The 12,920-nt window shown below is 46.1% G+C and overlaps 1 protein-coding gene across 4 annotated transcripts in view; it reads left to right on the forward strand.

Moving 5' to 3' along the window:
* Positions 1-12,920, forward strand: part of LOC147462376 (ARM repeat superfamily protein) — a 164,074-nt gene that overhangs the window by 103,735 nt on the left and 47,419 nt on the right. For all 4 annotated transcript variants that reach the window (XM_086483750.1, XM_086483745.1, XM_086483733.1 and 1 more), the window contains 2 exons: positions 159-222; positions 299-441. In XM_086483750.1, the coding sequence (XP_086339876.1) occupies positions 159-222; positions 299-441 (207 nt within the window). The remainder of the gene's footprint in view (positions 1-158; positions 223-298; positions 442-12,920) is intronic.

Consider the following 12,920-nt stretch of genomic DNA (forward strand, 5'->3'; position numbering starts at 1 on the left):
CATGATACTATTTTTCTAAACATAAATGAATATTCTAAGTTTGTACGTTTCAAAAGTTTTTCGAAACCTGTTTCATACCTATGAAACCCTGTTTCATGTGTATGTTTCAAATCCACCTAGCAATACTGACTAACTGTGCAAGAATTCTGTTGATCCAGGCTCTCAAGATACTGTTGCAGATGGTTCTGAATTTCTCAAAGCTATTTCTTACCGAATTTTCTGGTAAGTCTTTAATTGCCTCTTAACTTTTGGTTGCTGACGTCTGACTCTTATGTTGCCATTTGTATTTTGATGCCAGTGGTTCTCTCTCCCCTTTGGAGCACTTTGGTCTCTTGTCTGGCTGTATATGATGCATCATGCATACAAGGGGTGCAACTCGCATTTTCAGATCTAGCTGATTCTGATGGGAATGAACAAAGCCTTGAATCTTTTTGTGTACAGGTGCAACTCTCTCTTGCTCTTGTAGTTTAAGAGCTTATACTTAAGTACATTAGTCTTTTTGGCATTTTGAAGGTATGTCATACGACTGTCTTTCTGCTGGGGTGGGTCAGTTCTGCCTAGTACATGATTGTATGCATCATAAGGGACTCAGTATGGGTTCCAGCTGAACTTTTAACATGAGTTGGGTTGTATGGTGTGGGCCTGCAATTGCTCATGTGTTGGCATGGTTGAACTCTGACAAAAGCGTCTCTGCACATGGATTTCACAATTCAGCTGCATCTAGTTTCTACCTATCTTTCTTGTGCTTGCAGTTTATTTTGTCTCATATGTAAACTTACAGTAAGTGGAAAAAGTGGAATGTCAGCTTCTTACCTTGTCCTTCTCCAGGGGTTTCTGTATTTTTATTTACTTCCAAGAGTGTCAATTCTTATCATTCGCACATTTCTTTATGGCATGAGAGCCTTGGGTATGCTAAGGGAGACGTGACTAGCAAGCTTGAGTATCGTAGGAACGGTGAAGGGCAAGCAAGAGCTTGACCATGCTCTCCTCTCTCTTGTATACGTCCTTTTGACATTTTTTGGGGGTATCAATGTTTAATTGAGGAACTGTTTTGGCGAGAGTGTGTGGTGTGTTGTGTTGTGTGCATTCCGCACTTATGCTACGTGGTGTTTAGAGCACATATTGCCTCCTTTTTTTAATTAGTAGATGTTTGCATGCAACGTGATTAAAAGGTTAAGTTTGTGCAAGACTCATTTTTGGTTGCCACAGCAAGACTGCTTTGGTTGTGTCCACATTGCACAACATTGTGATAGAGCTATTTGTGAGTATGTGGGGGGTTCAATGAAATGGTTTGAGGCTTTAACTACTCAGAAATGAGCTTCATTGAAACTGTGATGAAATGGCACATCTGATGTCCAATTTGGAGATGTGCCATTGTTATGCAGGACATGAAGGTTAAAATGCATTGCTCATGGTTAAGATAATAAAAAATATGGATTTTCTTGGTTAAATGATTAAGCAAGATTTACAGATACAGCCACACTAATAGAGGTGCTTGTGCACTTGAGCAATAAGTATAGGTTTATTACAAAGGGCATATGAATGGATTGGATGCTTGCTTTGTGGATTTCAACATGTTTTGAGGTATGTTCGCACATGGTGTTGGAGTAATTTTAGAAATTGGTTTTTGGCACAAAAGATTTTGATACTTGAAATTGTAGAGGTTGAAACAACATTAACTAAAGATGTTGCCCTCGGCATCAACTCTACTATTGGGATGGAATTGTTGTTAGTCCCATTGAATGATGCCCTCTTTTTAGGCTAGTTCAATGTTGCTCTCGGCATCAGCTCTACTATTGGGCTCGAGTTGTCGTAAGTCCCATTGAATGATGCTCTACTCTTTAAGTTAGTTCGATGGTTGCGAAAGTTGTTAGTTTTATTGATGAAATTCATAACTATTATAAAATTTCGAGTTATGTTGTCTTTCAAAATCACGAAACATGTTATCATTGTAGTATAGATGGAACCTGTGGAAACAAAAGAGTTAGAAACAAAAGATTTTAACCCTCATGGTCACGTATATCTATGCCCTGGCCACGGAGGAGATAACCTCTACATTGGAGAGTGAAACACGCAGAGATTGGTTCTTTGAGAACATTGTTGAAGCAGTTTGGACACACTTCTCCGCTTACAATGTGAAGGCTATTCGTAGGTTGATGGATAGTGTAGTGGGCAATATGACACAGTGCTTAAGAGACATGGGCGTCGAGGCACCGACATATGCGGATCCAGCAAAGCTAGCACCAATGTATGGCGTGCAAAGAGATCAAAATCTAAAAGAGTGCGCAATATTGATGGGCAAGATGTCCATAAGCAATATAGTATGTGGTTTGTTGTAGAAATTTTACATCGAAATACCATGGTGCAAAGTGATTCAATGTAGTATGTGGGTTGTTGTTGGGAAAATTTAAATTGATTTCTACACATGAGAATCTCAAATGAAACTTTTTTGTATAGTGATGGCGTAAGGCGCAAAGTGATTCAATGTAGTGTGTGGTGTGTTGTGAAAATTTAAGCCGATTTATAGACACGGGATTCACAAAGGAATTGCAGTTTTTGTTGTTGAAACTGAAGTTTATATTGCTCATTGAAAACATAAACGATGTGTGTCTGCCAGATATGGATGAACATGAGAAGTCCAAAAAAGCATACGACGACCTATGCGCACTTGCAGATGTTACTTGCCCAAACAACCAAGCCAGAGCTGCTGTGAGGACTAGTGAGTGGGCATTGGCCAATGGCAAGCAATGGAAAGACATCAATAGAGATGTCATCACAGAGATGGTCAAGGAAGCATGACAGCTTGTGTATGAGTTCTCCATCCGCAAGTGGAGATTAAAGTTGGACAAATGCATTGCACGAGAAATTTGCATGCACACCGTGGCCATATACCTTGCATGCACAAGGAGTACACTAAACCACACAGATTGTCCCCTATGGTTTGCAAAGATGCTATACACGCAATATGTTCAACGACAGGACCCCCAATAAGAGCATAGTGGATATCCACAGTGAGACGATTACAATCTGACGAGAGTAGCTGAGATATGCATTGGCTTGCGCAGCTATCAAACACATGACGGTGTGGAGGAGTTGCAAATACAGATTCGTATCCCCACACAAACACCGGGACCGGTGATACAAGTAACTCCAAAGAGTTACAGAGACATCAAGCTCCTTAGACGCGAGCTCTGTGAAATGGAGAAAGGGTGCCAACAACAGTCGATCATGAGCATGATCGAGCATCCCAACACATTGCGGCCTCCTCCAGTTTACACATAAGACGCTATGGTCCTTGTCTGGTTTGCGGGCACTTCTTCCACAATTGGAGTGGTCACTACATTATAGCATGCGGCCAAATGTATCATTTGGCATGTCTCATGCAAAACATAGTGAATAAAAAAGAGTGCCATATATGCAAGGCTCCCATTGACGAGCTTGTTTATTCTATGTTCATAATGAAGAAAGACTATCAACGTTTAGTGGCAGCCATTGCAAGAGAGAGAGACTCTATTTTGGACAATCTAAATTTATCTTTATACACATTATAATCTTGAGTGAATTACAGTGACTTTTCGAATCATTGTATATGATGCCCTTGGAATGAAAGCTGACGCCTTGTAGAACTCGCATTAATTTTTTTGCATTCTATGAATATGATACTCTCGTCATTGTGCATAATGTGTTTTGCAAACTGAGCAAGTTGATAAAGTGAGCTGGATGTTTTGATAGTCCTACTTGGTGTATATGCAACATGGTGGTTCTAATATTGGCGTCCTTGATGAACTTAAGTCCGCTTGCTGTAGACATAAAAGCATTATTTAACAGTGGTGATAGACAATGGTCGCAAAAATGGATTCAAGAAGGCAATTTTTTAAAGTCATAAATGGTTCTATTTAAACTCTAGTGTCGATAGTTCGCATGGTCCACAACTTACAAATAAAAAGTTTACATAGCTTGCCATTTTGTCCTTGTAAAAGGACTTAAACTTGTTCTGCACCGCACCCCACCAACTTGTTCTGCACCGCACCCCACCAATTGTCATTCGACAATGCTATCTATGTTTAAATTATTGCTCCGCAGTAGTCGTCTTTGTCGAGTAGGAGAACAACATCCGCCTTAAGATTCAAGTCCAATTCAAACAAAGTGCATCCACCAAGCTCACGAAATTCTAGTTCTTTGGCTGTCACCTCTTTCCCTTGCTCTTGGTCATCTTCATTGTTATCCACAATCCACCGTGTTATGTTTTCTTCATACTTTTTTGATTGAATATTGCTGAGGAGCTTATGATTGCAATATAAATATATCAATTTTTTTGCTCGATCGCTTAGAAGCCGATTACGAATGGTTGAGTGCACAAAGCTGTATGTACTCCAATTTCGCCTGGGAACTTGAGTTGGCAGCACATGTGCAAACACCCTAACAACGAATCTGCGTAACGTAGTCGTTGAAGTATCGTTCACGAGTCACCATCTCCATGCTTGCTGTTCCGATGCAAGGTTCTGAATAAACTAAGAACTAAAAAGGCCATCCTTTAACCTATACTTTGTGAGGTCAGAGACGGCTTGGGCTTGATCATCTGGACTGTTGTAGAAATTACTTACCACGTCGTAGAAGTCTTCAATCATCTCTTTATCCTATTCATCACAGTCCATGTTCCAATACTCTGGATCAAGCAAAAAAGCAACACTATGCAGAGGGCTATGCGCACTGACCCTCCGAGCATGCACATACTTGTTCAAGGTATCCCTTTTAGATTTATTAAAGGGTGCTTTCCAAGCCTTAATCAAACATTTTGCAGGCTCTGAAGGAGAGTTCAAACACTTCTGAAATTATACCAGGCCATGTATACCTTGCCTATATTGGGTAACTTAAGTTCAAACTGTCACAAAGATATCATCACAGGCCTCATCACCAAGTATGTGTCACCAATGTCAGACCAAAAGTGTCTATCATCAATAAGAACTTTCAAGGACCTCGCCTTTGTTTTTACTCTTTCTGGTTGCTCAGCTTCACACTCAAAACCAACACAGACAAATGTCCCTAAAACAACATTTCTGTTTTGCAACAGACTTTCCACAATGTAGAAGTTAGTGTAAAATCTTGTTTCAAACTGTCACAAAGATATCATCACAGGCCTCATCACCAAGTATGTGTCACCAATGTCAGACCAAAAGTGTCTATCATCATTAAGAACTTTCAAGGACCTCGCCTTCGTTTTTACTCTTTCTGGTTGCTCAGCTTCCCACTCAAAACCAACGCAGACAAATGTCTCTAAAACAACATTTCTGTTTTGCAGCAGACTTTCCACAGTGTAGAAGTTAGTGCAAATAAACTTCACCACCTTCCTTGTACTGTCTACAATGCTTTTGAACCAATCAGTCTCATCTTTTTTATACCAATGCTGTAACACAAGATTCAAGCTAAGCGCATTGCAACCAAATGTGTGCAAGCTCAGAAAGCGCTCCTCCAAGAGACGACCAGTTGCTCTGCAATTTTTCGCATTGTCCATGATCACCTGTACTACATTGGAGACACCTATTTTATGAATTGTATGATTTGTCTTTGTTATGATATCAACTATATAGCTTAGTGATTTAATCTCACCCGAGCGGTCCATTGCTTTATTGAAGCACGTCCCTCAAGGACTTAATAGCATCACATTAATTAGCGTCCTATGTTGGACATTCAACCATCCATTGTTGACTATAGTGCATCTTGTTTGATCAATTGATTCCAAATAATTTATCAACAACTTCCTTTTGAGTGTCTACAAAGCATTTATCCAAGAACGTTGTGCGCATCTGATGATATGATGGAGGGTTAAAACATACACCATACTCCATGCATGCTTCTATGGCTTTTGTGTGACCATCAACATAGAACCGCTTGTAAAATAGATAACTTGAGCAAGAGCAGACTGTGCCGCAGAGACAGTTGGTCGAAAGCTCTTCTCGAGACTTACTTGCCTCATTCCACGCATTCCAAACTGGTACTTGGGCGACCCATCTTGAGGTCAATTGGCTTGGAGTCGGTAATCTGGGTTGCTTCGCATTGGCTACACCTCCTAAGGTGCGCTCCATTCCAACAATAGAAATGAGCCACAGGCACTTGCACCACCTAAATCCTTCACAAGGATGCTCACTATCTAAAAGCTGTTTCCAAGCGGATAGAGACCCAAGGGAGGTAACTAAATGTAACAGACAAGTACACCGATGAAGTGATAAGGAGCGCTCCATTCCAACAATAGAAATGAGCCCCAGACATTTGCACCACCTAAACCATCCACAAAAAGTGCTCCCTATCCAACCTGTTTCCAAACGGATAGACACCCAAGGGAGGTAACTAAATGTAACAAACAAGTACATCGGTGAAGTGACGAGGAGCATTCCATCCCAACAATAGAAATGAGCCCAAGGCACTTGCATCACTTAAACCCTCCATGAGAATGCTCCCTATCCAACCTGTTTCCAAGCGGATAGACATTCAAGGGAGGTAACTAAATGTAACAGATAAGTACATCGGTGAAGTGATGAGTAGCGCTTCATTCCAACAATAGAAATGAGCCCCAGGCACTTGCACCACCTAAACCCTCCACAAGAATGCTCCTTATCCAACCTGATTCCAAGCGGATAGACACCCAAGGGAGGTAACAAAATGTAACAGACAAGTATATTGGTGAAGTGATGAGGAGCGCTCCATTCCAACAATCGAAATGAGCCCTAAACACTTACACCACCTAACCCCTTCACGAGAATGCTCCCCATCCAACCTATTTGTAGGCGGATAGGCACCCAGGAGAGATAGTTAAACGTAGCAGACAAGTGTAGTGATGAGGAGCGCTCCATTCCAACAATAGAAATGAGCCGCAAGCACTTGCACCAACTAAACCCTTTACGAGGATGCTCCCTATCCAAATTTGTTTCCAGACGGATAGACACCTAGGGGAGGTAACTAAACATAGCAGACAAGTACGTTGGTGTCGTGATGAGGAGTGCTCCATTTCAGCTCTAGAAATGAGGCCCAGGCACTTGCATCACTTAAATCCTCCACGAGGATGCTCCCTATCCAAACCTGTTTCCAGTCCGATAGACACCCAGGGAGGTAACTAAACGTAACAAACAAGTACACCGGTGTAGTCATGAGGAGTGCTTCATTCCAGCTATAGAAATGAGCCCCGGACACTTGCACCACCTAAACCCTCCACGAGCATTCTTACTACCCAAACCTGTTTCTAGGCGGATAGAAACCCAAGGCAGATAAATATTCATGGATTTAAAAAAATAAAGGGATCAAAGTTACCTAAACCAAAGCCAAATAAATAAACCTCAGAAAAATTGTTAGTGTGTAGCGTAGATAGTGTGTCGTGCTCTCTACAATGGGTGCTCCTCAGTGCAATGTGCGTGACAATCTCACTCAAAACAGACTGGAAACAGGAAACAATAGACAACCACGCTCACAGACACAACAGCAACAACAACAGTAGACCACACAAATGACTCGACTATCTCAAAGCATTGATTCAAACTCTGGCGTGGCAGCACACTCAGCTCCAGCCCAGGACTCTCAGGTACAATCGGGGTGTCGAGGCTCAGATGTGCAGGGAGAGTGAAGAAGTGCTGTGTCTAGACTCTATGCTCCAGACGACGACGCTGGACCATATATCCAGAAGATGATCCACCAACGGCCCATAAATGTCAGTCACCTAAGCCAATCTCCAAAGTGAGTGGTGGTGGAGACTTGGCCACGATGTCCACTAGACCACCGTCCGTCTCCTGCCACGTGTCACTGCCCAGCCCAGAGAGTCCGTCCAGTGTGAACCAGACTGAACCAACTGTACTAACTGAGTGTCCTGTGAAAGTGACACTGTAGCCTGCTACAGGTTGCTCGCCACAAGACCGCTCACCGTCTCGGTGAGAGGAAATACTGAAAAACTAGGAAATGAAATCACTAGGTACCGCATAGTACATCTTTTTTGAAGCAGGTGCTAGGCCCAACCATGCAAGAAATGATTGTTGCTGGCAAGAGAATTCAACACTTGGAGGAGGAGGTTTCTCTGCTCGAACACAGGATGGCGGATTCTTATGCAAAGATGATGACAGTTCAGGGCTGAATTGGGAGGGAAAGAGGGGGACGAATTGGGAGGGGGCTGAATTGGGAAGGGACTAATTGGGCAGAGGGCCAATTGGGGTTGGGAGGGGAGAATTTGGGAGAGGGCTGAATTGGGAAGGGACTAATTGGGCAGAGGGCCAATTGGGGTTGGGAGGGGCGAATTTGGGAGAGGGCTGAATTGGGAGGGAAAGAGGGAAATGAATTGGGAGGGTGGGTCGAATTTGGGAGGGGGTTGAATTGGGAAGGGAGTAGTTGGGCAGAGGGCCAATTGGGGTTGGGAGGGGCGAATTTGGGAGAGGGTTGGATTGGGAGGGAAGGAGGGGGCTGAATTGGGAAGGGACTAATTGGGCAGAGGGCCAATTGGGGTTGGGAGGGGAGAATTTGGGAGAGGGCTGAATTGGGAAGGGACTAATTGGGCAGAGGGCCAATTGGGGTTGGGAGGGGCGAATTTGGAAGAGGGCTGAATTGGGAGGGAAAGAGGGAAATGAATTGGGAGGGTGGGTCGAATTTGGGAGGGGGTTGAATTGGGAAGGGACTAGTTGGGCGGAGGGCCAATTGGGGTTGGGAGGGGCGAATTTGGGAGAGGGCTGGATTGGGAGGGAAAGAGGGGGAGGAATTGGGAGGGGGCTGAATTGGGAAGGGACTGATTGGGCAGAGGGCCAATTGGGATTGGGAGGGGCGCATTTGGGAGAGGGCTGAATTGGGAGGGGACTAATTGGGCAGAGGGTTGAATTGGGAAGGGACTAATTGGGCAGAGGTCCAATTGGGATTGGGAGGGGCGCATTTGGGAGAGGGTTGAATTGGGAGGGGACTAATTGGGCAGAGGCCGAATTGGGAAGGGACTAATTGGGCAGAGGGCCAATTGGGATTGGGAGGGGCGCATTTAGGAGAGGGCTGAATTGGGAGGGGACTAATTGGACAGAGGGCGGAATTGGGAAGGGACTAATTGGGAGGGGCTGAATTGGGAAGGGACTAATTGGACAGAGGGCCAATTGGGACTGGGAGAGGGCTGAATTGGGAGGGGACTAATTGGGAGGGGGCTGAATTGGGAAGGGACTAATTGGGAGGGGGCTGATTTGGTGAAAAGGCCGAATAGGAAGAGGGAGTAAGTGGACGAATTGGGAGGGGGGGCGAGTTGGGGAGGGGAAAAGGGGGACGAATTGGGGAGGAGGAGGGACTAGTGTGGGAGGGGAAGGGGCGAGTTTGGAAGTGTTGGGCGAGTTGGGGAGGGGGAGGGTAGGGTAGGGTTGAGGGGAAGGGACTAGGCGAGGGGTGAGGGGGATAGTAGGGCGAGGGCTGGTGAGGGGCTGGGTAGGGCCGAGAGGGGTGGGTAGGGGCGAGGGGAAGGTGAGGGGGAGGGTTGGGCGAGGGGAGTGGGTAGGGGCGAGAGGGGGTGGGTAGGGGCGAGGGTAGGGGGGTTGGGTACAGACGAGGGCAAGCTAGGGTGGGTAGGGGTGAGGGTAGGGAGGGCTGAGTAGGGGGTATGGTCGAGGGAAGGGGGAGGATAGCGAGGGCGAAGGGAAGGGTAGGGTGAGGTCGAGGGCGAGGGTGAGGGGAAGGGGGAGGGAGTGGACTAGGACGAGGGGGAGGATAGGCGAGGGCGAGGGGGTGATGGGGAGGGTAGGGCGAGGGCGAGGGGGAAGATAGGGCGAGGGCGAGGAGGTGAACTAGGGCGAGTGCGAGGGGGAGGGTAGGGCGAGGGGGAGGGGAGGGTAGGTCGAGGGCTAGGGGGAGAGGGGAAGGGTAGATAGGGGCAAATAAAGAGCACTCAGCTATAGCTATAATGAGCATCACATGCAAGACAGCTATCATGATCTTGGAATTCATACTGCAGGACGGGCTCTCTGAAGGAAGTTTGCTAGAGGACGCAGAGGAGAGCTTTGTTCTGGTCGGGGAAGCAGACACCACAGAGGTTGGGGTTGATGTTTGAAGGGTGGTGAACTCTTGTAGTGGAGATTTCTTCTCGCTTATATACTTTTTCATAGGCTTTTCAAATTGAACGGCTTTCATCAAGAGGGCTTTCATCGAGAGAGCATCATGAGTATCTTCTGTGACCTTCAACACTTTAGCTGGCACATTAGGTTTAGTGACTGTGGAAACATTTGAAGAGGGTGTATCTTCAGGCCAAGAGTGAATAGAGACTCCATAACAAGGCATAGATTTGGTAGCCTCCAACCACTCGAGCAGATCATCATCTGACCCTTCAGGTGTAGTCGGTTGTTCTTGTTCAGGTTTGGTTTCCATTGACAAAGAAACTTGCTGCACCACGGGATCCATACCACCTTCTAAGAGAATGGGTTGCATCGAGGAGCCAGAAGTATGTATCCACATTGCGTCGTTCCCCCAATCATGAAGTGCTTTAGTGTGTCGCAGCCATGGTCTTCCAATGAGCAAAGGAAATCCGCCCTCAACCTGGGAAAGACGAACCACAACAAAATCCAAGTTAAAAGTAAAGTCTTGTACCTGCACAGGCACATTGTCCACTATGCCCACTGGGTAGACTCTCCGTTGGTCGGCCAACGTAACTGTGAAGGGAGCAGGGCGAGTAGGCTGTAGACCTAGAGCTAACATAGTGAACTCGGGCATCAGGTTGATGGCAGATCCACCATCCACTATCACTCCTGAGAATTGCCGACCTAAAACGGACACTGTAAGGCAAGGGCTTCTATAATCAGTGAGTGGAGCAGCGGGATTAGATATCATATAGGACTCTGATGGTCGCATTGGGAGGTGCCCGCCACAAGGACCTGCTCCAGGATAAAGTGATCAAATAACAGCAAGGGTGTCACTTCTAAAATTCGCATCTAGCCGCAACATGTCATAAAGGGACACTTGTTGGAAAGTGTTCTTCAAGACCGTCTCTGCTGTAAGCTTCTCTTTTTCTACCTGTTGTTCCTTTGGTATCTTGATCTTCTGCAAATAGGAAACTGCTTCCAAGAAAGCTTCATCAATATCGGAGAGCAAAGATTTGGATTCTTTCATGGCACTGGGGGATTGCTTGTTAACAGCTGCAGGCAGGGTATTCATTGGTGTGAGAATGTGTGGGGGAGTTGAACTTGATGGAATGCTAAGACCGAGAGCGGCTCTCTGGGCCCGGGTGAGGACACCCGATGGCTCCTCTGCCAACTGTGGCGGCTTATTTTGAGGGGTAACCACGTGGGTAGAAGGGGGCGGCTGAGAAACAGTGCTAAGTGCTATCAAATTGAGCTTGGGAAAGGCAAACTCAATTTGGCTTTGACTTGGGTTCGACGCCGTAGATGCACGAATTTTAAAGCAATCCTTACTGTAGTGATCCTTCATATCAGGGCAATGACGGCAGGGAGGAGACCCTTCGGGCAGAGGGCATTTGCTTTGGTAATGACCATATTCCCCGCATTTGTAGCACAAAATGGGCCGATTCACTGGACGAGTCGAAGGACGAGGTGGTCCCTGCTCCATGGAGTTGGAGGTGGAGGCATAGAAGTTGTGAGGTGGTGAGGGAGCATGGGTATTATAAAGCTCTGAGAGGGAAAAGTGCTCTGCATACCTTGCATAGGAGGGGCTGTCAGCAAAGGTGGCATATGGTGTGGATGGCCGCAGGGAGAAACCATGTTGGATGCAGGTGCTGGCCCTTGCTGAAGAGAAGGACCAAGACTTTGCTGTATTTGTCGCAATCCCTTGAGGTAGTAACAATCCTTGTCCTCATGTCCAGATTCTTCACAGAAGTGGCAGTAAATCCGAAGGGGGCATTCCTGTGGAGGGTGCCCTGGAGAGCGGCATGACCTACACCAAACCGTAGCCTTAGTCTCTTGCTGACACTTGAGCTCTTCTAGCTCGTGCTTAATCTGTTCCAATGCCTCGTGATGTGGAGGCTTCTCTTGTTTAAGAGAGAAGGACCTCTCCTCTTGAAGAGCTCGTTGTAACTAAAGGCTTCCAGTTCCCTGCGTAAAGAAGTTAAAGGATCGGCAGGACTTTCCAAAAACACAGAGGGGGTCTCTATGTGAGGGGGGTTGGAGAACAGCTTCCTAGCCCCCTCTATCCTCGTAGCAGCTGCTATGAACTCCTCCAGAGTGGCGTCGGGTCGGAGACTCTCTCGTAGTTTTTGTTGAGAAGTTCCTTCTCCACCCACTTGTTAACCATGAATTCACCGGGTTGCTGAGGAAGCTTGGCAACCAGAGACTTGGTCTTAGTCATAAGCTCTGTAAAAGTCTCCTCTGACTGGAGCACCATGTTGGCTAACTCATCCAACACCTTCTCCTAGTAGTCACTAGGCCTGAAAGCTGCACAGAACTGTTGCCTTAAGGCTGCCTAGGTTGCAAAATGGTTCTCTGCAAACTGGCTGTACCATTTGTCTGCTAAGCCATCCAAGGTGGATGGAAAGAGTACCAAATAAGCATCTTCCCTGTTAAGACCACGACCCCTACAGAGAGATACAAACCTCCTTGCATGGTCGTCAGCATCTGCTGAAGAGAGTCCTTTGAATGTAGAGAACTTGATGTTTACCTTAAGCCAAAACGCTAGCCAACGGCTCCATGGCGCCTTGCTGAGCTTGTTGCCCAGTAGCCTGCTGTAGTAGAATAGGAGAGAGCTTTACTGGAGAAGGTGATCTGGAAGGTATGGAACCAGATGAAAGAATGGGTGATGTATGTGGGGGTATAGGTGACGAGGTTGATGGACTTCTAGTAGGTACCAAAGGTCGTCTTCTGTTATAGTACTTCAGAGGGCTTAGTGGTGCGCTTTGACGCTCGACTGACCGCCTTGTATGTGTCATGCAGTGACCACCAATCCAACCAACCTATGGGCAAGAAGACCTTGAACTGGCTGAAGAC

Source organism: Adiantum capillus-veneris, chromosome 2 (assembly GCF_014529385.1).
Source record: "Adiantum capillus-veneris isolate H3 chromosome 2, ASM1452938v2, whole genome shotgun sequence".
In the NCBI taxonomy this organism is placed as follows: Eukaryota; Viridiplantae; Streptophyta; class Polypodiopsida; order Polypodiales; family Pteridaceae; genus Adiantum; species Adiantum capillus-veneris.